The sequence below is a fragment of the Telmatherina bonti genome, assembly GCF_933228915.1.
Source record: "Telmatherina bonti genome assembly, chromosome: 1".
Classification (NCBI taxonomy): Eukaryota; Metazoa; Chordata; class Actinopteri; order Atheriniformes; family Telmatherinidae; genus Telmatherina; species Telmatherina bonti.
In genome coordinates, this window is record NC_136619.1 from 18,623,628 (window position 1) to 18,650,385 (window position 26,758).

Below are 26,758 nucleotides of genomic sequence, written 5' to 3' on the forward strand. Positions count from 1 at the left end.
TCTCCAAATTACAACAAAACTCTATAACTCCGTTAGCATCTTAAAGCCTTCGCCATGCTTTCTTGGCTTATAGTGATGATGTCACTGGCGCGGGATAATGACGTAAGCAGTACCGCAGTATGCCCTATGCCCTGCAGGGTGCGCTGTTTTGTCACATATTAAAGTTGCATTCAATGATCGAAGTGGTACAAAGATGACACATTCTTTAATGTTCAAAGCATGTTTTTTTTTACGTGTGTAGGTGAAACTAGACAAATTTATGTATTTATATATAAGTCTTCTCTCTTGGACCGGTTGATTTCACCCTTTTTATTAATTTATTACATTATTATTATTTATTTTATTTAGGCACTGGAGGCGGTGTGAAGGCCTATTGGAACTGTGGTGTTTATCGTTCTTATTTTTATTCCGACAAAAGAAGTGCTTTTTGGAGGCCTAAACATGCTTGAAAATTTTGCAGTGAAAAGAAAAATTGATATATCACCCACAAAAGACAACATGCCTGCACCAAATTTTCTAAATATGATGCCAGTAATATCCTTCACACATGTGCATGTCATTAATTGCATTATAAATTATCGCAGCCCCCTTGTGACAAGAAATGAACCTTTTTAAAGTCTTAAATGACCCGATGTGCAGTCTGGCTGCACCTTAGGTCAAGAGGAGCATGAGTAGAGGTCACCAGGGAAGGCGGTGGAAATAGGCACCAGGAGTGGCACCATAGATGCGAGGGCCTTCATTGCCACTTGCGGCTCTAATCCTTCCTAATTTTGTTTTGTGTGCTTTTTAATTTGGCTGCCTTAATCTGTTGTTTGTTTATGTGTCTTTGGATATTTGGTTTCAGCCCTCTGCTTGAAAAATAACCCCTATTTAAGGGAATATTGTGCTTTTGCTGCCATTGTATGTTGTATTTCAGTTCCCATCTGTATTAAATAAGCGCTAACCTTTACATTTGCTGCATTTATCTAAATCTGAGCTATTGCTTGCTCGCTCATTCCCTCACTTATATACAGTACTTAGTAAAAACAGAAATATTTGCACTTTTATGTGAGGCTGAAATACTGAAAATGCATGATTACATTTGAAAATGAACTATTACACCTTTTTCAACCTTTCAATGCAGATGTACAGCTGTTCAATGTCTAAGTGCATCTTGCATGACACGCTCTCTCTAACAGGATGATTAAATGAATTGACTTTATGTTCTGGTTCAGTGACAGTTTGTATTTAAACATTCATCTTTATCACACTATTTACACTGAAAAGGCCAAGACAACACCTAATGCTTGACATGATTTTGAAGCATTGAATTTTATGCTGTGGTATAACCAACAATACAGTTAGCTTTTATTTAAACAAATGGTTTGAGATTAATAAATTACCCGTACATGATTTTAAATCTCATACATATGATATAATATCAGTGTATGAACTGTTAGAAGCAGAACTGATCATAAAGATCATGAGTGATTAACTTCAAAGTTATACTAAGTTACTGTAACCACAGACATACAGTATATTTACCAAACAGCAAATAGAATCAGCATCAATATAAAATAATCCAAAGAATACGTAGAAATTCAACATAAGAATGAAAATGAAAAAATGAAAGTGAAATGAGATTAACAGCAGATGACATTTGCTTACAATTCACTATAGGGGCCACAGGTAACTTTCTTCATGTTTATCCACCTGCTAACATGTTCTGGACTTCGGTTTTGAAGCTTTGAATGTGTTCAAGCTATCAAAATTGATACTTGCACAAAACTAACCATATAATTTTGGCCCATATGTGTTCCAGTTAGATTAAAGGCAAAACTACTGAAAATTCATTCACCAAGAGAACACAGCAGGGATGTCATGTCATGGATGGATGGACTGGTGTGGCTCTGTGAGGCAGGGAGGACTAGTGAGTCCTGGGTCACCCCTACACCTTTTTTGTTGAACTGACTGATTTTTTTTTCAATCTTTTATTAGAACCACCCCTGGCTTTGGAAATTTCATTTGTCCTCATCTTACTTTCTTTGGCTTATAATTTTTCTTCTTCTAAAATACATTATTATTATTATTATTATTATTATTATTATTATTATTATTATTATTATTATTATTATTATTATTATTATTATTATTATCATTATTATTATCATCATCATCATCATCATCATCATCATCATCATCATTATTATTATTATTATTATTATTATTTGCACTCTTGTGCACTGCACTGTAAATACTAGGAGTATGTTCAGACTAACAGATGCTTGCAAACATGAATTAACTGAAGTGCGCAAAATTCCCCCACAATGATGTGAAAAATTATTACTTCATGTTGTGTTTGCTAAAGATGGTTTCACAAAATGTCAAATGATGGGATGTACTGTGTGTTTTTGTTCATTTTTTGGGTTTGTATTAACTCTGTTAAAGATGTGGTGAGGACTAAATGTTTTTGGTTTTTTTTGTTTTTTTGTTATGATAAAGAGTTTTTCTCATCATTGCACCTCAAATTTCCTTTCCTTGTTGGGAGGTAGCATATAATACCATGCGGCAGAGGCTCTGTCACTAAAAGCGTATGTGATGTCCTAAAGCTTCACCAAATCAATTGGTGAACTGATTCATTCAACACATGTTAAGGGTAGCTGATGAGCAATCAATTCTAGTTGCAACAGCAGCACGAATGCTAGGTTTTTTCTCTCTTTTTGTTCATGTATGTTGTTCATGACTGCCATGTTGTTTCCAAAAGACAACATTGAGGGAATATATAATTTTTATGAATGATAGAATAATTATAAAAAGCTAGAAACTGATAAGAAAATACAGCAGAGTTCTGTCTCTCCCTTTGGATGCATGCCTGAGGAGATTAGTCTACTTTTTACACACTAGAGGCAAAGACACATAATCCCCTTAATAACTCCAGCAACGACATGCAAAAAAGTTATGTTTGTTTTTGTATTTATCTGGTGATTTATAGTTGTAAACCTATTCCTTTGTTTAAATAGTTGACCAAAAGACATGGCTATTTAAGACCTACATTTTTCCACAAAGATCTTCAGATATATACATTTACCACACATTTATGTGCTCTGGATTGGTTTTAGAAGAACTGAACATTATGTGGACTTTTATTGACAGCCTCTGTGTCAGTGACAGCACTCTTTCTCACCCTTGTCACTGCAGGCAGTGCAGAGTCATCAGCTGATTGATTTATCATTTTATTTATCATTTCAGGCATATATATATATATATATATATATATATATATATATATATATATATATATATATATGTGTGTGTGTGTGGGTGTATCTTTGGGTCAAAGGTCTCTATAGGCAGAAACAACTCATGCTCACAATCACTCTTAGGGACAATTTAGAGTTTAGAAGTTTAGCTAACATGCAGGTCTTTGGATTGTGGGAAGCCGGAGTTATTGGAGAGAACCCACGTATACACGGGAAGACAATGGAAACTCCACCCAGCCGAGACTCGAACTAGTGACGTTCTTGCTAAGGCTCCAATGTTAATCACTATGCCCTATATCATCTCCAGCATGGGTCCTCTGCTAAAGTCCTGGGAACACTCACATGCTCTGAAAAAAAGTTTATATTACTCTGATGGAGTTGGCTACATTGTGTAAAAGGGTTCACCGCAGGGCAACAACCACCGATACATCTCAAGGAGCGAGTGAGGCAGATTATACTAAAAGGGAGAAAAAAACTTAGGCAATTACAATGTACAAACATACATTATGCAAATCTTTTTTTTTTTTTAAAGCAAGATTTGTTTTAAATTCTTGCTAATAATCATAATTAATTATTAAACCCTTTCCCATATTCTTAATTTTTGAGAGACACAGTCTCTCAAATCCCTTTTAAACAAAGCGTTGCCAATCTTTGCCATTTAACTTAGTTTTCAGTTGTTAAATTTCCCCTCAGGGATGAATAAAGTATCTTTGATTTGATTTTACGAAGGACTACTTCAACAGTAACTAAGATTCAAGGTAACTGTTTTCACCCACATTTTCCCTTCTGGAAACATACTATAATGATCAATTAAAAATCAACATATTAATTTAAAATAAATAGCAGAAATGTTCATCATATTCATCCAATATGTTAGTCTTCAGTTTTTTAATTTCACAGACTGAACAAGAGAGGGCAGCATAAAACATTAAAGAACACTGAAATCAGGGCAACAACAGCAAGCATATGCATGATTTTCCAAGTAAAAGCTTTTTTTTCACAATATAGAACAACATAGAATAAAACATATTATCTTCAAAATTATTAACTCTGAAAAGTGAATTCATGATACTGTAATTGTCTTTATTTTAATTATTTATACTAATTTGTAAGTTGCCTATGTAATAAACTGCCTGTGTGAGCCTCTACTTACTCGTCAGCTGACATTCTGATACTGAACTGCATGCACTTTTAAGTTCTTTGACATTCAGTGAACATTGCACATGTTGCCATGGTGTTATGTTGCATTTCTGCACAGTGTGCAAGCACCAATCCTTGAAAGAATGACACCTCTGAAACAGGACCAGTGTGGGGGCAGACTGTTTTCTTTTTTTTCTTCGTAACTTTCTTTACAAGAGCCTAAAATCACAAACCACATCTACAGCCTCCCACACAATTTGTTGTCTTTATCGTCTCCCTTCAAAGGTCATCTGCGAAGATAAGAGATTCAGGTAACCTGAATTAGACCAGGGTGGGTCTGAACATTTCTGCACAGGAGAAAGTTCATTTACCTCACATGACTGCCATGTATACAATTACTTCATCTTAACATATATATATGACAAAGCCAAAAGTGTCTGTCATTGTTTTCATTTAAGACTCAGGACTATTCTGAGTGAGCCATAACTTAAGGTTGATTTTATAAAAACCAAAATGGAAAAGAAAATGAGGAGCTCACAGTTTAATGGAGCATTTATTCAAATATTCCAAAAAAAAAAAAAAGCTTCCTTGGTATAGCTTAATCAAATAAGGTTCAAGAGTCATGAGCTAAACTTAATGGAAAATATAACTGCAACCGGAATGGAAATGATATGTTTTTGGCATAAATTTATAATAAAACAGAACAGATTTTTATGGTGGTAATTAAAATGTAAAAAAAAAAGTTTAAAAAGTCTATTTTTAATATTAGAAATACTTTAATTTAAGTCTATTTTCAAACATTTCAGAAAAGAATTTCTATTCTCTTTCTGTACCATTTTATATAATTTGATTGCAAAGAATAACTTAAAAATGTTTCTTTTCTAAATTTGCTATTATGCTGCATGTAATGACAGCAACAATATTCAAAATGTTCTGCAAGAAAACTTCTCAAAATGCAGATTTATTAAAGGAAATTACTTTGTTTGTAACCCAACCAGCTCTCATTGAGCAGAGAAGACCTAAAGTCTGTAGGAAAAACATCACTTCAAAAGATGGCACATAAAGGGGAAAAAAGACAAAAAAAAAGTATGTTAAGATTTGTTCCTTTGCCTGGAAATTAAGACCACAGGAAATGTGATATTGATGCTTTCAGCTGCATTCGAGAGCTGAGTGCTTTACGCCCACATGCATCTAGCACAGGTACATGTCGTGTGTCTATAAAAAAAGACAAGATGGTTTCGTCTGCCTTACTTTCAGATGGATGGACCAAAAATGTACTCTTGTTGAAGCCAAAAAAAAGCTGTTTGGTGGCTTTATTTCAATGATTTTTATTAGCATTTATCAACTTAATAACATATAAAGTTCTCATGGAATTTCACAAAAGATTGCTCTTTAATTTACAGTTTGTTCATTAAAGGCTAAATTTTCACTGATCTGTAATGGATGATGGAATAAAGAGCAGCAATAATGTACATTATAAATGTTTATAATGATGCCTATCAGTGGTGCAAAAACCTTTGGTAAAACAATAAAATCTTGCTTGATCTAATCAAGTTCAGCCTTCAGCCTTGTGCGTGTGTGAAATTGCAGCAACATCTATGAAGCGTTTTCAACTGATATTGTCAAGTAAATTTAAATATGTGTTAAATTGCGTCCATATTAATAGTTTGACTTTTAGAGGAGGCAGGATATTTGAACAAGTTGACAATCAAAGTATGCAACACATTACAGCTTTGGGATGCACTGCACTCTGTGGTGTTTACCCAATTAAGATTAGCATGTGGAGATTGATGAGTAGGACAGAGGCACAGAGGTTAAAGGGAGTGAAACAGCCAATTTACACACAGATTTACTGTTGCTTTGTTCAAGCCGCTCATTTGTTCTAATCCAATTTTGAACATGTGTTTATTTTATTTGGTTAAAAAATGACTACTCAGAATTGCACTGTTTTTAAAACATTCAGGGATCTGTTATGGCAGGAATATATATAAAAAAAAAGTTATCCTACCTTTTAAGGGATAAAGATTGACAAGTTAAACGTGGTTTGGTCCTTCTAAGTGCATACATTTGTTTGACTAGATGATAAATTAGACAGTAACTTTGTTAGAAATACATCTGATGGCCTGCACATTAAGAGAAGAAAAAGGAAATTGAAATGAAATTTTATTATGCCCTTTTATTTTTATGTCTGCTGAACTATGCATATTGTTTAGGCTGTTCACAGGTCTAAATGACACTGACTAAAAATTAAGGGTATCTGTAAAACAGTCTTTAGGGATCTTAAGGTAAAGAGTGCAGCTTGTCATTATACTTACCAATCCTGGCTTGGATTAGAACCACACAAAGCGGCAGTGGTTGAGGGCCAGGTGCAAGCGGATGTACGCCATTGGTGGGTGGCTGGTGGAGGATGGCAGTCCAATTAAACAGAGCAAAGTGGCTGTAAGACCTCGTTAGAGCAAGGTCAAATGGAGTCTTTTAAAGAGCTATAAATGGCTTTAGGTTGTGGTTTGTCAGAATAAGATAGTAATGCAGTAATGAGACTATAAAAAGATTTACTTAGTTTCAGATCATTCTTTTATGTATTATGCATTCAAGTAATGTTTATTAAGTGGGTATTGTTTGATTTTTTTCTTTTTTAAAAATGCACCAAATATCTCTTCTGTCACAAAGCACGACAAAAACACCATATTTTATGTTGGTAAGTTGACCATATTGTAATAACTGTGTATTAGCTCTGTAGCCGAGGAGCTGCGTGTGCGTGCCCTGTGTTGTGTTGTGTCTGCTGACGTCACCGCTGGAACTGCCTTGTCACGCGGGGTTAGTAAAAGTTGGGATAGGAGCTCCGGGGAGAGAGAGAGAAAAAGAGAGAAAGAGAGAGAGAGAGACAGGAGGAGGTAGCGGGAACGGGACAATTACACGGGCAATTCAGCGGCTTTACAGCGATAAATAAAGACAGAAACATTTGTTGGTTGTTGACGTTAGGTCGGGAGACAGAGGGAAACCGCGAGGCAAGGAGAGGCAGAGGAGGGCAGGCGACTTTCTCTCAAGTTGAAGCCAGAAACTACCAGAGGAAGAGGAGCCAGCGATTTGTAATTTTGGATTTGACAAACGAGACTGCACCGCTGGTTCGTCTCTGGCCAAAAAAAAAAAAAAAAAAAAAAAAAACCCTCGCGAATTAACTTAACAAAAGTTGGAGTTTAGCGCCGTGACAGTCGGTAGATGTTGTGACATTTTAGGACGGCGTGAATTGCTCCAGCGGTTGACGGTCGAGTGGCGGGTTCAAACCCGAGCTGTCAAACCCGATGACTACTGCAAACTGCCCCGGGAATGAGGAGCTGGACTTCAGACTGATCTTCGGAGAGGACGGGCAGCAGCAGCCTTTAGGCCCCGCAGGTCAGTGCATTTCGATCTGCTCTGAGGCAAGTTACTGTGTGTACGAGTTGAAACTTAGGGCGCAAAATGCTGTAACGCAAGTTACTCATCTGCTAGACTACTCTTGTCTTAACTTTGCCCGGCAATCTACGACCACAGTCTCAAAACAAAATCCAATCGATGGATTTGCGTCTCAGTGACTTGTTCACTTTTAATCTAATGAAGTTTTCAAATATTGCGTCCTTTCTATTTAAATGGACAAGCTAATTCCACATAACCAGCAGCTGTCATTAGCTCATCATGCTAAACTAGCAGGCTAGCACATATGCTATTATTGTTGTTCAATGGCAAAAGTTAGAACTTCATGTTTCCCCACAAGTTTTTGCAATAAACAGCCTGCATGCTGTCATGTCGTTGATTACAATTGGCGGGGAGACTGCAGGGGATATACACTCGTCCATGTTTAAAACATGTTCACCATCCTCACCCACAAAACACGCATAATTAAGCTATTCTTATTTTAAATCAGCTTGAGTTACAAAAGTTAATGTGCACATGATTCATAAAAAAATATTCGTCATGTTTTAAACGTAGAACTTTAAACAAGAACAGGAATTAAAGTTAAAAAAAGAAAAAAAAAAAGAATCAATATATTTACCATTGACATGATTGGATGCCACATGCACATTTAAAGAGGTTTCTGTCCTGAACAAGACTTATCAAGGAAACAGATTGGAAAGTCATGCCTTTATATGTGCTGACTGTTGCTATATCAAATTGAAAATTAGTAATTGTTTGTACACAACATAGATGTTCTGATCATGATTTGGATTTATCACCTGTTGACCAGGTTGGATTTTAATGTAGCTTTACATTAACAAAACTATTGGGACATTCAACAGATTTGTTACAGTTTTGTTAGCGTAATGTTTGGAGTATGACTGAGAGGGAACAGCCTAAAAGTCACAAAGACAGATTTCTGCATAGTAACATACCAGTGTTGTCAAAACCTTTATTCACTCAGTGTTTACAAAATAAGCTAAAGAAATATATCAGAAATGCTGCTGAAATAATTTTAAGACGATGGTGTGACCACTTAAACACTGTGTGTTCTTTCCTGTAGATATGAATAATTTTTATTGTTTACTCAGACAAGCTGATTCATGTACACACGTGTGAAAGACTGATATTTGCCATGGTGATGTTTGTAAATGCAATCATATGTCAGATCTGAAATGGTTATATAAAACTAGCATGTTCTTGCAGCTTGACTGCTTTTACTTTGCAAACTGAGGTCTTGAAATGGATTTAAACTGAGTTTGTGTGTGTTTTTTTAAAAAATGGAATAGATAAATTATGTAAGATAAAAATGTAATAGTTTAATTTTGAGCAAAAATTCTTTACCTGTTTCTATTTTATTTTCCGTGACCATGTCAGTAGTAGTAAATGTAACAATAACCTTGGAGATATATTTCAAGAAGGGCACACATATAGGTGATATGGCCCACAGCACTGTCCATGACAGTACCCAAGAATAAAATATACTATGGACCTATAACCTCTTTCACAGGAGGATTTTTATGTTTTTTTATTTGGCAAAATGCATGTCCATTTTCAGCCTCGGAGTAAAATATTTTGAAATGAGTTGTAGTTAATTTAAACATTGTTAGACTTTTTAAAGTTAGTCAGCGTTTCACTGGTAGCAAGAAGTTTTGTCTACGAACCTCAAACTCACGAATTTAGTGAAGTCAGCATTGAGTCAAGTTGACTTCAGTTGCATGAGTTGTGCTATGTCGCTGCATAATTAAAGAAAGAAAGAACGATTGTTTTGGAATGTAAGCCGTACTTGTTAAATGTGTGAAATCAAGATAGTTTATAACTTTTTTTGTACAGTATTTTTCTGTTCAAGGCAAGTGAAACAAAAATAGAAAAACATGTATTACTACAAGAGATCTACTGCTATAAAGATACGTTGACAAAACTTGAAAATAGTCTTATTTGGTCTAGGATCTTTGGTTGTGTATGATTAAAGCATTACTAATGCATAGCATGATTATTTGCAAAGCTTTCCTATGCTACTCATGTATTTTAAGTGATTCTTGTGCCATTTTATGGTGATAAATGACACATAAAATGATTTCAAACTGGGCGTTACTCATCGACACCCATCACTCAGCAGTCGAGTGTGACTGTGATTCGTACTTCACTCAATAAAGCCATTTTGATGCAGAGACTGCACCACAATACTGCAAAGAAAATATCCTTGTTAGGTTTGGCAGCTACTGCTCACCTTGTGAAAAAGCATTGTATTAGTGTTTACATAAACAGTCAGAAGAATGAAAACTTCTCATTCAACAGACACATGAATTCATCTTTCATTTACTCTATTGCAAACTTAAGAGGCACATTTGCTTTAATTCCAGTTATGCATGAATATCTTCCAAACAACATGATTTGGCACAATGAAGGTATCGCAAACCTGGACAAGGAGTATGAAAAACCCAAACACCAAAAGACAAGAAAAGGTATAGTAAATGCAGAAAAATAGACCACTGTGATGGATATTAAGGTAGTTCTGCATAAAAATTGAGGTAAAAAGGTACTGAAGTGGCCCTAAAAATTGTTGTATAATATTCCTAAAATTGCCTGTGCAGAAGGCATTTGAAGGCAAATGCCCAAGGCATTTGAGGTCTGGTCTGTATACACTGGTAAATGTCAACATTTTAAACCCACAAAGGTTCCTGCATCCATGCTAAATTCAGTTTCAGGAGCTAAATGAATGGAACCAATGAATTCATAAAACTTTGGCAACGTAATAACTCCATGATGGTTTGGCATGTGCAGTCTTAAATCATTATTTTCTTTGATTTAAGAAAGGGTCAGATTTTAGGGATGGGGGGAGGGGAGGGGGGTTGGAATAAGCAATGAAATAAAAGCACCACTGTGCAAGTGGTTTTAATCTGGTTTTGTATGACTAGGCCAAGACACATAGGGGGTTTGGTGGTGGGGGTGGGGGGGTGTAGCTTGTCCAAATTAATAACCAGTGTACTACAGAATCACTAAGTCACAGTAACCCTCTGACTTGCTCTCCCTCTCTGCTTTTCTCAGCAGCCAGGCGGTAACTGAGGCTTCTACTTGTTTTAGTATTGCATTGTCACTTGTTACTTGAATATAATATTGATTGCTAATACTTGTTCAGGTAAATGGTCAGACCTTTAGTATTGGTCTTGTATAAAAGCAGTAGTACCGATTTAAAATCTGTAGCATGAAAAGATACTATTAAATATTAATGCTCTGCATCTTTCATCAGATAATTTTCATCGTGTTCTCCTTAATCTTGTTCTTTCAAAAAGTTGGATCAGCAAAAGTTGGCTTGCTCTACACTTTACTATTAACCCAGTTGTGGGTTACGTTGCTGTCTTCCTCCTTTTTTTATTCGAATATGCTTGAAAAAACAAAACAACAACAAAATAAAATGTTATGATATTGTACAGTATATCACACCTCTTCATCTCTGTTTTGTTCTTTTCCTTTTTTCTGCATGGGTGTCTGTCTTTTCTTTCTCTCTCACTCTGTGTTTTCTTGTTGCTCAGGAAACAGTTCTTTGAGGTGAAGTATTCCACTGTTATATATGCAGGCACAGGGCAAATATACTGTAAGGGTTTTCCCCTGATAATGTACAGTTAAATAAGGAAGTTGTCTGTCTAAAGCAACTAATGTGAAAACTGGACAAAATAGAATTGAAAATAAAGGATTAGTAAATAATAAAGGATTAGTTTAAAATCAAGGCTAAATGACAGCTAACCTAAAGGTGGATTTTGACAATAAATTGGTCCATGTATATAGAATAGAATAGAATAGAATAGAATTATGACATAAATATGCAATCTGATTTCTCACTTTTAAAATTAAAGCTGAATTAATGGCAGTTTTCCAGGGCAAATATAGTGAGGCATAGCCAGCCAATTAAAATTTTTGCTGATTTTGATAATCTTTCTAACACTGATGACAAGCCAATATTAGGGCTGGGCGATATGGCCAAAAATTAAAATCTCCGATTTTTTTTAAAACAAATCCGATTTCCGATTTTAATCAATTTCCCCCTTACTGTAAAGATTTTTTTTTTTTTTTTTACAAATGTCAAAAATGATTCTTTTTCAAAAATGCTTTTATTGCAGCCTAGAAGTTTACCTAAATTTAAAGTGCAACCAAACAAGCTGTCAAACAAGATTATAAAAAAAGATGCAGGTGCCGCCACTGTAAACATTATAAGAAACATGTTTGTAGTTAGTGCGTTTCCACTGTGAGATAGTTTTTAAGTTTTTATCATACATTTAAGAATAGGCCTCACTTCACTTGTGTAACTTTGTTCTAAAATAAAAAAAACTGACTAATAAATAAATAAAATGGCTCCTCTTGGAAGAAAAATAGTGATTCCTTTTAGAGTATTTTGACATTAAATAACCAAAACAATTTCCCACATTGGCAATGAGGTAATAAAAATGAATGGTTTCTTTAAACTTAACATGTTTTTAGAGGGCTGCACGGTGGAGCAGTGGTTAGCACTGTGGCCTCACAGCAAGAAGGTCACTGGTTCAATCCTTGGTTGGTTTGGTCAGTGGCCTTTCTGTGTGGAGTTTGCATGTTCTCCCCGTGTATGCATGGGTTCTCTCCGGGTACTCCAGCTTCCTCCCACCATCCAAAGACATGCATGTTAGGTTAATTGGTCACTCTAAATTGCCCCTAGGAGTGAGTGTGAGCATGAGTGTGGTTGTTCATCTCTCTGTGTTTGGCCCTGCGATGGACTGGCGGTCGATGTACCCTGCCTGTCGCCCAAAGCCAGCTGGGATAGGCTCCAGCTTCCCTGCGACCCTGAATTGGAATAAGCGGTTCGGAAAATGAATGAATGTTTTTAGAGAAAATTGACCTATTTGATACAAAATGCTATTTTAAAAAAAATCCCTGAATGTTAATTAAAGCTATATTTCTAACATACATGTATTATTACATTCTTGCTGTTTTTTTGTTTGATTTACACACTTTTGGCAAGAAAGACGAGCCTGTCAGCTGTATCTGGCTTCAGACCCCTGTGGTATGTGACAGTGCCCCCTCCCAAACTGAAAACCCTGCGTTTCCATGACACCTAGAACTGCGCAAAAACTAAATGTCGCCATAAAAACCAGCTGCTATAAAAGTTTTTACGATATCAAGAGGTGGTTTTTCAGACATTTCGATATAGAAATATATTGCAAAAGTGTAATGGAAACACTTCTTTTGCCTTTACGTGTCCCCAGACGTGACGTAGGGGTCGTTACCAGGTAATTACAGGTAAAGATGGCGTGGTGTGGAATAAATAACAGCAAATTTCAGAGTTTTAGAAAAGAAAGTGAGGGAGAAAAGCTTTGAAAATCCGAAGCAAATTCTCCGCAGCAAGTAGAAAACCCTAAAATAACGCTACGTGCCCACTTTGCATTAACCGCAATTATGAAACGTGATGCTAATGTGCTAAACACTGTTCAATGAAAACACCCGCAAATCACAACTGTTGTTTGTCAAAACGTACAAATGTTTTTATTTTGCAAAAAAATGTAATGGAAATGCAGAGGGAGCACTTGTTGTACGTCGCTTGCTGCCATGTTGTGTTTATGCGTTTCTGTCGGAAACCATTGGCAGTGTACTGACGTCACTATAAGGTACGGAAGCCCAAAAGGTGCTGGTGGGGCAAAAAAAATCCAGATTTTCATAAAAATAAATTTTCATAAACAGCAAATTCGAATTAATCGATTAAATCGATCAATCTCCCAGCCTTAGCAAATATATTTTTCTTCTTTTGTGATATTTGTTTTAAATAAATTGTTCATCATAATTGTCTTATTTGCTCATGATGATAATGGAAAAATTTAAAGATAAATAAATAAAAATGATGAATTGATTAAATAAATTAAAAAGTTAATAAATTAAGCCCATTAGCAGTGCAGTATGCCAAGATCTGTTGACATTGGCAAAAATATCAGGAAATATCAAGAGTACTGCTTCATTTTGTTTCTTTTTTTAAAAAATACAACTTTTTAACTCACGGTGGTACAGTGGTTAACACTGTGGCCTCACAGCAAGAAGGTCACTGGTTCGATCCTTGGCTGGGGAGGGGTTTGGTCAGTGGCCTTTGCATGTTCTCCCCGTGTATGCGTGGGTTCTCTCCGGGTACTCCGGCTTCCTCCCACCGTCCAAAGACATGCATGATAGGTTAATTGGTCACTCTAAATTGCCCCTAGGAATGAGTGTGAGTGGTTGTTCGTCTCTCTGTGTGGCCCTGCGATGGACTGGCGAGCTGTCCAGGGTGTACCCTGCCTGTCGCCCAAAGCCAGCTGGGATAGGCTCCAGCTTCCCCGCGACCCTGAATTGGATTAAGCGGTTCAGAAAATGAATGAATGAATGAAAGTTGGAACACAGTGAAAGCACTTGATTAGGACTCAAACCTGGGTCTGCTGCGAATGTATCAACATCAGCCTTTTTGATTCAAATCTTTGTCTGTTTGCTCGGAAAGTCTGCTTTGTTTAGGGAGTTGTGAATTCACCAAACAAATTCAGATTCAAACCAAAGAAGCAGACCCGGCCTGCCTACAAATGCAGGTCTCAGTTCGTTTCTAGCAAACCAAATGCAGGAAGGGGACTACAAAGAAAAAATTATTTCTTGCATTTGATGTGGCTTTGCATTGTAGGTAAATACATAGTGATCATCTTCTGCCTCGTCTGTTGTTCTTACTGCACCAATTATTGCAGTGTATGTCTGCAGTATATTTGCATGAGACAAAATAAAAAACCCAAAATAGCGATTGTTTATTGCTCCATGTTTAACTTGTGACGGAGTTTTCTTCTTCACGTCGGTCTTGTCCTCTCTTTTGCTAGATACTATTGCAGCGCCTCCTTTGGTGAGAGTGGGGATATATTATTCCAATGGTTTGGTTCGTTTTACTTGTTTCACAGTGCAACGTAAATGCAGTCTTGGTCCACATGGATACACCCCTCTACAAGTAAGCCGAGTTCCCAATTGGTCTAGCGGACTATCCTAATGTGAATGCACACTCAGTCCATGTAACGGTGTGTTCAGATCAAACGAACGCTCGACGCTGGTCACTAAAGTGCCACTTTTGTGCCACGGCGGAAAAGAGAGGGGGAAAGGTGGAACTTTTCTTCCAGTCAGTCTGAATGATGGTGGATTTGGTAGAGCAATGGCATGGTTTTATTTAATAGATAAAGCTAGAGAACATTGTCGTCGGGCAGTGATAGTCACTCAGCAGAGAGCCACCACCCCCCCCAAACAAAGTGTTGCTAGGCAACGTATCCTGCTACGTTGCCAAATCAGTAACATTCAGCTTTTTAGCAAGGAATGGTTATCCTAAATATTGCAGGGAGTAATGGCATCTCAGCCCTGTGTATGGGTTCACCACAGAAATCCTCCATGAGCTGTGAGCTGATCACTCTGATTGTTTGACGCCCCGCGTCAAGTGGCAAAAGTTCAGCTTTGCCCATCTCTGGCGTTTGACGCGAGTTAAAAAACAACTTAAATTTTTGGTGCATTCCGCGCGCAACGCCGACGCCCAAAACGCTCAAAACGCAACACAAGAAAGCTCGACTCCCTCTTGCCGCGCCTCCACATAGACTTTACATGGAAACTTGCCCTCTTGATGCTCAAAATGCGTTTGGTCTGAACACACCGTAAGGAGGCAACTACTTAAGCAGTTGAGCCATTCTGCATCTGACAACAGAAAACAGTTTTATACAGGGCTACCTTTTCGTGGAATAATGCCTATTAGAAACTCCGGGAGAAGCAAAATCTTTATTCTTTTTCTCAAAGCCAGAAGACAAAGTTATATCATTTTGTGTTTACAAACTGCTGTCCCAGACAAAGCTTATCATGGAGTATGAACTGACTTGGCCATAACAAAATTTTTTTATCCTTGCGACCTGAATAACAAAAACTAAATATAGTACATAAAAATATAGTATGTAAAAAGCTTAATTCGCACACTCTGTAAAAACATGTACCATTAAAGTGAAATTAAATGAAAATGAAATGCAGTGACATGAAATAAAAGATAGTTTTATTCATCCCAGAGAGAAATTTCAATGTTTAAGTAGATTTTATTTTTTATATATTTGTTTTGTTTGATTAAAAGCTATAATAATTATAAGAAAAAGAAGACGATAGTTTATTTTTCTGGAGTGTGACGATTGGTCAGCTAAACTGATTGGACTGCTGTCACCTGTGCATGATCAGGATGGGGAATTGGATTGAGGTCAAGATTTTATACGGTGTTGGTTTTCTTTAATTAGACTATTTTTTATAAATTGGCTCCAAATAATGTGTCTGTAAAGTGCCCTGAGAAGACATTGTTGTGAAGGGGTGCTATACAAATAAAGCTGAATTGAAATGAATAATCTCTGGTACTCTTCTGCCTCGCATTGGAGTTGAAAAAGTCTCTCACTGAACACATCCTGTTTCTTCACTGGATTGTGTAAAGAATGTAAGGACTCTTCTACTATTTCAGTACCAGCAAATTGTTTTGGTTATCTTACTTTTCATCTTGCTGACCAGTTCTCTGTCCTTAGCTTCATGTCCATCATTGATACACTCCACACCTGAGTCATCTGAGTTTCTCTGCATATGACAGGTATCAGTGTTGTACTTATAGTCTAAGGTGTATCATGTGAAAAGAAATAATAAAAGTACAGTCCCTTGTGGTGCTCCAGTGTCGATGACCATCATCTCAGACACACAACCTTTCAGTCTCATAGACAGTGTTCTGTTTGTTAGGTAGTCATAAATTCAGGTGATTGTGGATCCACTTGGAATTTATGAAGCTTCTCACATGACAGAAAAGGCTGAATTGTATTAAAAGTGTTGAAAATTGAAGAACATGATCCTCAAAAGTGCTGCCTGATTGGTCTAGAGGAGAGTGGGCTCACTAAAGCAGGTAGATAATGGCATCTTTAACCCCAAGCCCATTGCAATAGCAACTGTATTGGGTATTCATTTGCTCATTGAGGGTAACCAATAAGAGTCTCTCAAGAACTTTCATGATGTGAGTTGTTAGAGTGACTGGTCTGTAGTCTTTTGATTGAGTTAGTTGGGATTTTTTAGGTTCTGGAACAAGGCAGATTATTTTACATAGCACAGGCACTCTTCTGACCCAGGCTAATGTTGAAAAGGTGCTAAAGAAGTCAACATTAGTTCTGAGCAGGTTTCTGAACCCTAGAGCTGATACCATCTGGACCTGCAGCTTTGTTCGGTCTCCAGTGGTTTCTTCACCTGACTGCAGGAAACAGACAGGTTAGAAGTGGAGAAAGAAGAGGTCTCAATAGATGTGGAGGGACATGAGTCTGTATTAAGGCCGATGACTGAGCTGCAAGGTGACAAAGTGGAGGTGTAACAGGAAGGCTATAGGGTTGTGGAGGGTGTGTGGTCTGTTAGGTTGGAGACAGGGGGGTGAACTGAAACTATTAAAGAATGATATGTTTAGCTCTTTCCAGATTTCTATCAGTCTGATCCCCTTTTAACTTGAAACCAGTCATTTTTTTCATTCCTGATCACATGTGCCCTAAGTTGTTCTGCTGGTGCTGACTTCAAAAATGTTTTCTGCAGTCCTATTGCATTTCATTCATTCATTCATTCATTCATTCATTCATTCATTCATTCATTCATTCATTCATTCATTCATTCATTCAATCACTCAGGCATTCATTCATTCATTCATTCATTCATTCATTCTTTAAAAAACCTTAATCCGTTAAGGCTAAGCAATTAATCAAAAATTAATCAAAACCGAAATGCAGTCCCAATAATCAATCTTACTTATATCAGTTTTTTAAATTGTTTGAAATTTTAAAATTCTCAACTATATTAAAAATATTGATTAAATAATGATATATACTTAAACTGCGGGTTTTTCCTTTTTACTTAATATCTCCTCTTTTATCAGTATCTCCTCTTCTCATGTAAAACAATATGAAAAAAAAATACTGAAGTAATTGCTACTTAACCCTTTTTCAGACAAGTGACAGTTTTTGATCACTTTTTCTTTTATTTCAGCATAAAACAAAAAAAACCAAAACTTTAGGTTAAAATTTCTAATTTCATTGAGTGTCCTATAAAGGGTTACCTAATTCAGATAACCTGTTCAATTAATCTTGACATTGATTTAATATCATATTGTCCAGCTGTAGTTCCACGGTAGTCCACGGTTATTTTACAAAACCAAGACTTAAAGTTTTTCCAGTAAGTCTTCCAAAAGTTAAGTTTGCCTGTCAACACTGGTTCTGCTGGTAGGAAGGTGGTAATTTGACTTTCCAAAGCAACAACACTACACTGTCCACAAATGCACCTGCTGTTGTTACCTTTGGATATTTACTTCCTGCCAGACATCATCTGGTTGTATTTCTGTATGGTGGTATTCTGTCATATTTTTATTCTAGTCTATTGTGCAGTTTTGTTTAGTTTAGTGTATTGCTTAGGTTGAATCCAACATGCCAAACTTTGATAAAATCACTGGAGCAGAAACCATAATAATGGCTGTAATAGACTTACCATACATCATTCATTGCAGATTAAAAAAGAGAAAAAAGCCAAATTAATTGGCCAAACAATTGTCAGTTTACAGGATAGATCCACATGATACTAACAATAGTTAACTAATATTGCCCGCACTGCATGAAATGTCAGTTTGGTTATTGATGGTAATAGAGCAGATTGCATAAAACTTACAAATATTAGTGTGCTTTATTCTGCCAAAATGATGACAGACAACTGTCAGATTGTAATTTTTCAGATGCAATGGTTTTCTTTTTTTCAAAAGAAGTTTGTGTGAATAAAGTAGACCCCTTCTATTTTTGTGTAAGGATTTGTACACTAATGGGAATTTAGCATAACATGAATTTGAAAGTGCTGTTATACAAGTTTGCTCTTGTTATATATTCAAATCTTTAAATAACCATGGTAAACAACTCAAAGTGGATTTCAGTATTGGTCAAATTAAAAAGATCAAATGGTCATTATCATTTTGACCATCGTGCATCCCTGTGTAAATTGTCCTCAATAAACAACAAATAGTGCAGTGGACATCCACAAAAGGAAATGGAGATATTTATTACTATCTGGACTGTTATATCTCTGAAGGCAGTCAGTGACACAAGTTGGTTTGCTGCCTAAACTCAAAACTGAGTGAGTTGCATTATTTTAATCTTTATGAAGTCACAGTAAAGCACACAGTTCGTATAGTTGTTTACCGTCCCCTCGTGTGTGCCAGGCCTTCCTCAATACAGGTGAAAACCACCTCATTTTAAAAAAAAAACCCCAACTTTTTGATGTAATGGAATTGTTTAAGAAAAATATTTTTTCTATTTGAACGATTTTTTTTATCCATCCATGCTGTATCATCCACTATTCTATATATGCATAAAAAACAATGATAGTCCCAGAATGAAATAAAAGTCATGACAAGCATAAAATTAGATTAAAAAAATTAAATAAAAGAAATTGGTTTCACAAAGCAATGTTGATTTTGAAAAAGAAATAAAAGAAACATAAATGGTCCACTGTAGATATATCTTCGAATGGGAATCCATAGGCTATTAGGCATGCAAGTCATATTTTAAGTTGCATTACTGACATCAATCTGTCAGCAGGGGTCTCTTGACTTTGTCCCTAGTTTTTCGCTGTTTTTGTGAAACAACAAATTAATTAGCAATATTTACGCGTGTTTTGGTTTTACTCTGTAATACAGTGATCTTAATTCTAGTTTCACTTTTTATCAAACAGAGTTAGTTATGAACTGAATATGTTTTCATTTATTACAATATAATTTATCATACATTGCAACATATTTTTAACTTTACCTGCAAAGGTTACACTCGTCTGAGTGAGTGTCTGTCTTGTGGTGTTTGAGTGAAAAGTAGTCATGTTTAACATCGATTTAGGCAAATCATGATTTTGCACTGTCCTAATTAGGTGCCAGAGGTGGTATAAGTTTTGGGAAGTAGTTCCCTTTATGGATGACAAGGTAGCAGATCCAATGCGGAAGCGTCTGGCTTTCTGCCTGGACATACCATGTGGGGCTCAGATGGTAGGGTGGAGTGAGAGAAGAGGGGGGCACACCACTGTCTGGTTGCTGGTGAGAGAAACAGACATCAGAGTTGTTCACAAGTGAGCTTTCTTTTAATTTTTTGTTCCACTCAGGGACCTTTTTTCCTGTGCGAAAATCTCTGTAATGAAAGCAGTTCTTTTTTTTTTTTTTGTGGTTTATCAGTGCTGCCATAGGGGAACAGAATCGTAGACCTGCCAAAGGACGACTCAGGCTTCATTCCTCTCACAGCTCTCTCAGGATATGAAAGAAACCACCAGTGACATCAGAGAGAAAAATCTAGGCTAATGAAATATCCAGATGCCAACAGTCACCACAGCCACTTAGTGACTAGTCAGGTTTGATGCTGATCTGTGGATTGACTGTGGCTTTTCTTGAACATCTGTTATTGTCTGTGTTGTACTTAAATATGATGACATGTTATGGCATAATTTCATCATAATGAAATGAACAAACTGTAAACATCTATTGGAGAAAGCTATTTTTTTGCCCTTGTCTATGTTGTTGTCATTGCTCCACTTCTGTGAGCCAAGAGCTCGATCCTCTCAGTCCTTGTCGTGGGAAAGACTGAAAGACTGAAATTACATCGCTCTCATGGTGGACTATTTTGAGCTCCCAAAGAGAGTGGCAGAGGGCAGACGGCAGGTTCTAGTGACTACTTCGTACTTGAGCAGGAGAATCCCTGTGGTCCCAGCACGTCTGCAGCCCTCAACTTTTTACTACTCCAGCACTTTGTGGGTTTAACAAAGAGAGGAGAGAAAGAATGCTTTGTGCCACATCACCAGGTGAGTGTGGCAGCACTCTCATACTCTAGCCAGGTGTGTGTTTTGTGTGTGCTTTTGTCTAGACTATTAGCCTGATGGATGGCAGACATCATTCTGACAAAACAGCTGTTATTAGGGCATGTGTCAGGAAACTTAGAAATTAAACTTTTTAATAATAATTCTTTTTTTCAGTGACATTTTCACTGACATAATATCTTTACTTCTATTTTAAACATACTTAAGTCTAAGCTTTTGCTCATGTGATGGACTTCTTTACTTCTGTAGCAGTAATGTGTATTCAACCTCAGCATTCATTTTGATGGTTGTTTATCACAAGCACATTAGAATGTTAAAAATGATCCTACCAAAAAGGTTTTTTAATTTCTATGGCATAAAGAAATTGCACTGAACTGTTTCATAGATGAGTTTATGTTGAAGCTGAAAATGAAAAGCTCACAGAAAATAACAGGTAGTGATCTGTCTATGCAAATGTAAACTAAGGGAGGTCAAAGGTCAGACAGTCATGCGTATGGTCTACATGTGCAGTTGGATCACCATGTGGGTGTCCCCTAACCCTGCTGAAAAGCGGGGGTCCCAGCACCTGGTGTGATGAATGAGACGTTTGTTTCCTGGGGCGAGGCACGAGTAACTATGTGTGGCATCTGTCTAGTTTAAATTTAGTGTAACTGAACCTACCGCTGGCTGCGCTGCATTAACATATCACAGGCTTCATTACACCAAAGAGAAATCTGTTAAACTCTTAGATCTTGGTCATTTTTTTTTTGTTTTTATCTCTGCTCCATTTTTACTGCGAGGCATGACTTACCACATCCTGATTATTCGAGTGTCATTTTATTTTAAGCTGTCCCTCATAATCCTATTTTGATCAGGTTGATGGTATTTGCACTGCATTTTGCAGCTTTTCTGGCACTTATATTACCTGTCTTTAGATAAAATACATCTCTTCTAAAAGAGGTTATGAGGAGTAATTGTTGCGGTTCACCTTATTTGAAATGACCAGTGTTGAGAAATTTTAGATGAGGTCAGTTGGAGAATGACTTAGAAACTTACAAGATTCAAATCTATTAGGAGTCTCTTCTAAATGTGTAATGCTCCACTTAAAATTTCACTGGGTTGGTGGACATACTCCAGTAGGGCCCCATGTGGCTGTATGGATCCTAACATTGGCCAAAACTGGAATGTAGATCATGTGGACCTACAGTTGGGCTTTAAGGACATAACACACCAGTTGTTGATATATATTTTAGTGGTATTCACTTATCTCATCTATGTACAAATTTGTAACAGCCTTTGTATTATAATTCTAAAATGGATGTTTCTGTTGTTTATGATTAAATGAAAACATGTCTACATTCGTTGAAGAATTATAATGTGAAATTGATAGTTTTACATGAAAAGGTTTTAAATAAAATGCCACAAAAATGTGGGAATAATATTATAGATATTTCATCTAACTTATGTCCTTACATTATAATCTGTGTATTGATGGTTTGAAAACTTTTAAAAACATATTTAACTTTTGTAAATTGTAATTTTTCATGAAAAACTAAATAGTAGCTATTTTTTTCCATTCATTTTAAACTTATTTGAGTTGATTCTTTTTTGTGATGTGGGGTAACCCATTTAACTCCATGAATCTGATGCATTCTTTCCCAGACATGCGCCTTTTTTCAGATATGTCACACTAAATGTCTCAGCTTGTTATAGTGATAGGAGAGAGCTTACAGTGTATAGCCAGAGAGCTCTAACCACACAGCAAAGTACTTGACCAATCATTTCACTCTCAAATACTTAGATGTCCCTCATGGGAAGATGGGCGAAGGATGTCTGGTAGGCTTCTTATGGCTCCTTTAGGCATAGCCTTATGGTAAGTCAAGTGTTGAACCAGTCCAAAATTGTAAAAACATGCATCGGAGAACTTAACAGTTTGTTAAAAACAGTTCTCCATTACATATTCTCTTTAAAAAAAAACACACTTCACTGTTACTGCATTTATCTGTTTGGTTTTTAGTATCTAGCGCTTTTGGCTACTCCCCAAATATTTGCTGAATGTATTTTTTTCAGTTAAGTGACCTATAGTTGTAACTAATGTTGAGTTTTGATATATCAGAATCAGAACCACTTTATTTGCCATGTTTGTGCAATCAAACAAGAATGCTAATGATGAAGAAGAAAACAAAAAACAAGGACGAAGAACCTTGGTGAAACAACAACAAAAAAAAGGCAAGATAACGAGGAAGCAACAGAACTTTATCCCACCCATGCAAATTGCTCACTTAATGTTATTTTCTAACATCTAAAGGCCTAAGACAAAAAAACCCTTTTTTTTTTTTCCCCCATTTTTTTGTTGCTAATGACCTAAGGTGCCCAAATATTTGCTCTCAAACTCTGAATAAAAGGTGTTTCTATTTTTAACTTATGTAAGGCATTAGAAAAAAAAGTTTGAAAGGAATTTGGAACGGAAAGATTTTATCTGGCTATATACTGCTTCCAGTTGTGCTTTCTTTGAAGGAAAATTGTAGTCTTCCTGTGGTCTCCTTGATTACTTCCTGCTTGTTTTTCAGTTTTTCTTTTTTCCTTATTAAAAGCACGATAAAGTGAAATTTGTGAATTCCCTCTATCAATTGTTTCTCATTGTCATTCATAATTCCAATACTGTGCATGCAACTCATTGGATAAGAAATGGTGATGCTATTGTAGCATTGTAGCACATCATATTATTAATCAATATGATGTTGTTTAATGCCAGTGGGTTCAATCTGAAAGGAAGACTGTTTTTTTGTCATCCAAAAGTTTTGCGTACCCAATATAACAATCTGATTTTTTAGAAGCTTGATTGGAATAAACCAACATGGTCATACATTTGGTGAGCATCTGTAGTCTCACTTGTCTCTTGAAGCTCTGTAGTGTGCAAATGTAAACCTTTCGATTTCACTCTCTTCATTCTGTATTTTTTCTCACACGTTCTGTTAAATTTCACTCATAAAGCACAGAAAGATCTGTTTCTGTCTGTCAGTTTCTCTACGCTGCGCTCTCTGTCCCATTCTTCTTCTCCATGACTGACTTTTTTTAGGCACATGCACAGTCAGCTCTGACAGTTTGTTTAAATGTCACCCCTGTTAGCAGTACCCTCTGATGTTATCTCTTCTGGGTTATTACAGGCCACCGGACTACATGTGCTTTCCTCAGAGGCCAATCTTAAAACATGTTGTAAGCTCTTCTGTTCCTCTACAAACTGATACAATTAGAAAGTTTTTTGTTTGTTTACAAGCAAACAATTGCAACAGAAAAGGTTATTTGGTGAAGCTTGTATAGGGACCATATCTTTGAAAGAAGGGCTGGCATTCTTGAAATGTGTGTGAAACACGATGCTGCACAGGTATAAGCTCTTTAATTTTTTACTGTATGTCGCTTTGTATAAGTAACTTGCATTTCATATGTATTGAATTGTACACAGGCTTCTGTTCAGCTTTGAAAAGAAACATGCATTATCGATTGATTTAAGAGAAAGGTTTCTGACAGGTTCTTTAGTTTCTCTCTGTTGTTATGCACAAAATATAAAAGATTTTAAGCACTGTGAGCTGCCAAAATACTGTTGTGCTTGAATACATCACTGATTAAGGCATGAAGGTTTTGTTGCTATTTTGCCATTATTCAAGTATTAAAGTAGCAATAAAAGAAGTATCTTCCTCAGCTTAAGTTCACCCAGTTAATGTATTCTAGACACAGTTAGTGATGTGTTCAGAAGGATCTTGGTGTGTCGGTAGGTATTTAGTTCAGGTGGTTACTTGGCACTCTGTTTATCCCATAATGTTATCTCGGCATGAGATTGTTAATTAGGAGCTTAATTTAGCTGCCGGCAAATGTTAGCATTGGCTTAGACAGCCATTGTTAAGCCTCTGCTGGGCACTGAGTCTTTTGTAACTGCACAAGAAGGCTTTTTGATATAACCCTAACATAACGTTGCAGGATAAGACCATAACAAGGTACTGCTTATGTCAGATTAATTGAAAATCCATATCTGAGGAGTCCATTGTGTATTTGCTTACTACAACATGAGTATGACTAGCTTTATCCCTCATTATTGTCTCTTACAGTTAAGATGCCTCTTTTGTTTATTCTCTTTAAATCACATTTATGCGGGCCTAGTTACCTACAGATACCGGGATCACCAGTAGGTTTGGCTAAAACCCAACCAGCAAAGATTAGAATCACAGGTATAGGCTAAGCCTTACAATTCATGTGTGAAAGTGCGTCACAGACTCTGTGTTTAGAAATGTAGGGCACCGACCAGACACAGAGTTCTTGGAAAACCCAGGGTGATGGAAGTGATCATGCATTGAGAACCGTAAGCACTGCAAATATCTATATGACCTCAGATGTTGACATGTTAACTAAAAATGTTGAGGGATTTTTTTTCCCAAACTGAAAGGGATTATTGATGATTCCAACATTTTATCTTGTATTAACTTGTATTCAAGTTAATACAAGTGTATGTTCATTAATGCACAGATAATGTCTGTTTTATCACCAAAACAATCCCTTCCATGATGTTACTTCGTAGATATTGGTTTTTCAAATTCATGGTTTGGCAAATAAATCAAGAAACTGCAACACAAGACAATATTTGTGTCCAAGTCTTGGTCATGGTTTGAAATTCATGATACTGCCTGTTATTTTTGTTAACATTTTGTTTGTAAATTTTTATTATTTATTATCTTTAAACTATGTCCCTGTTTTCTTGCATTTTGTTCTGAAGTGTTGTTTTTGTTTTTGTTATGTAATGACAGAATCAAATCTAGTACAATATTACCATTAATACCAACAAATATCAGTTTTGCTTGTAACAAACAAAAAAAAAATTTTTTTCTGTAAAATGTGGTGTTAAATTAATTTTCTGTGGCCTAACTTGACATTTATGCTATAATGCTTATAGAGGATGGTGGGTTGTCACTTTTGTCATGGTCCATTGGTCAGCGGCTCTTGAAGAGAGCTGAAAGAGGAGACTGTGCTAAACACAATGCCCTCTGTACAGGGGATGTAAGCAGAGCTCTTTCTAATCAACCTGCCTGCCCACCACAAAGGGAATCCTGGCTTAGATTACCCTCCTGCTCCAGCACCACATGGCATTGGGGCTTGTTGGTAACACAAGACTGTAATATATGGTGAGGGCATGTGCATATACAAATAAGCACACACAAATGCTCCCTTGCAAACCTACACACACATACCCATGGAGTGCACACACAGAAAAAGAGCAAGGCACAGAGGAACAATCACAGATAATTAAAAGCACCCATTCTCTACCAGAATATTTATATTGATCCATATTCCATAGGCATAGACCTAAATACAAAGAGAGGAAGACCCAAGGGGAACAAAAGGAACCTTAAGCACCAATGGTCATCCTCTCTAAAAGAGAAAAATGCTTCTGTCCCATTGTAGTAAACTGGCCTTTCTCAGAATGTGGGCCTGTGTGTCATTACTGGTCAAAGGAACTTGACACACTTGGTGTGCAGTAAGGAGGAGGGAAGAACAAAGTCCCTGCAGATTATCCCCCAACTGAGAATTCTCAGGTGGTGCAATGGTCAGCCAGAAGCCTGTTGAGCTTTGTGTCCCGGAGGTATGGTGAATGCCACCGTCACCAGTGGATCAGGCCGTTCCCTGCGGTTACTGTGAGAACACAATGGTCTTGCTGGTGTGTCACAAACATCCTCCAATCCTTGCTTCACTGAAACATCTCTCAGTGAGGCGGAGCTATTATTAGCTTAGGTACAGCAAAGCCTCTTAGAAATCTTTATTTAACCAGATTGGCTGTCTGATGTATGGACACTTGAGGAGTATATGACGCACAGGGCTTTCAGGAACAGTGCAGGGGCTTTGAAACCAAGGCCATTGATAAACCAACAGTACTACTACATGCACTTCTCCTCTCTGACCTCATCTCATTAGGTAACTTGAGTTTGGCTCTGATAAGGGGGTTTCCCACCACCCGCCCCTTTCCTTACACCGCAGGGTTTAAGGTAACAAGTAGTCATAACTCAGGGCAAGGAGGGCTGTTAGCCTGGCAATATAGTCACCCAAAA

The 26,758-nt window shown here is 36.8% G+C and overlaps 1 protein-coding gene across 1 annotated transcript in view; it reads left to right on the forward strand.

The window, feature by feature from the left end:
- The first annotated feature begins 7,270 nt into the window (after window positions 1-7,270).
- Window positions 7,271-26,758, forward strand: part of nfatc3a (nuclear factor of activated T cells 3a) — a 70,671-nt gene continuing 51,183 nt past the window's right edge. The window contains exon 1 of the mRNA XM_079241319.1: window positions 7,271-7,772. Within this exon, the coding sequence (XP_079097445.1) occupies window positions 7,682-7,772 (91 nt within the window). The 5' untranslated portion in view covers window positions 7,271-7,681. The remainder of the gene's footprint in view (window positions 7,773-26,758) is intronic.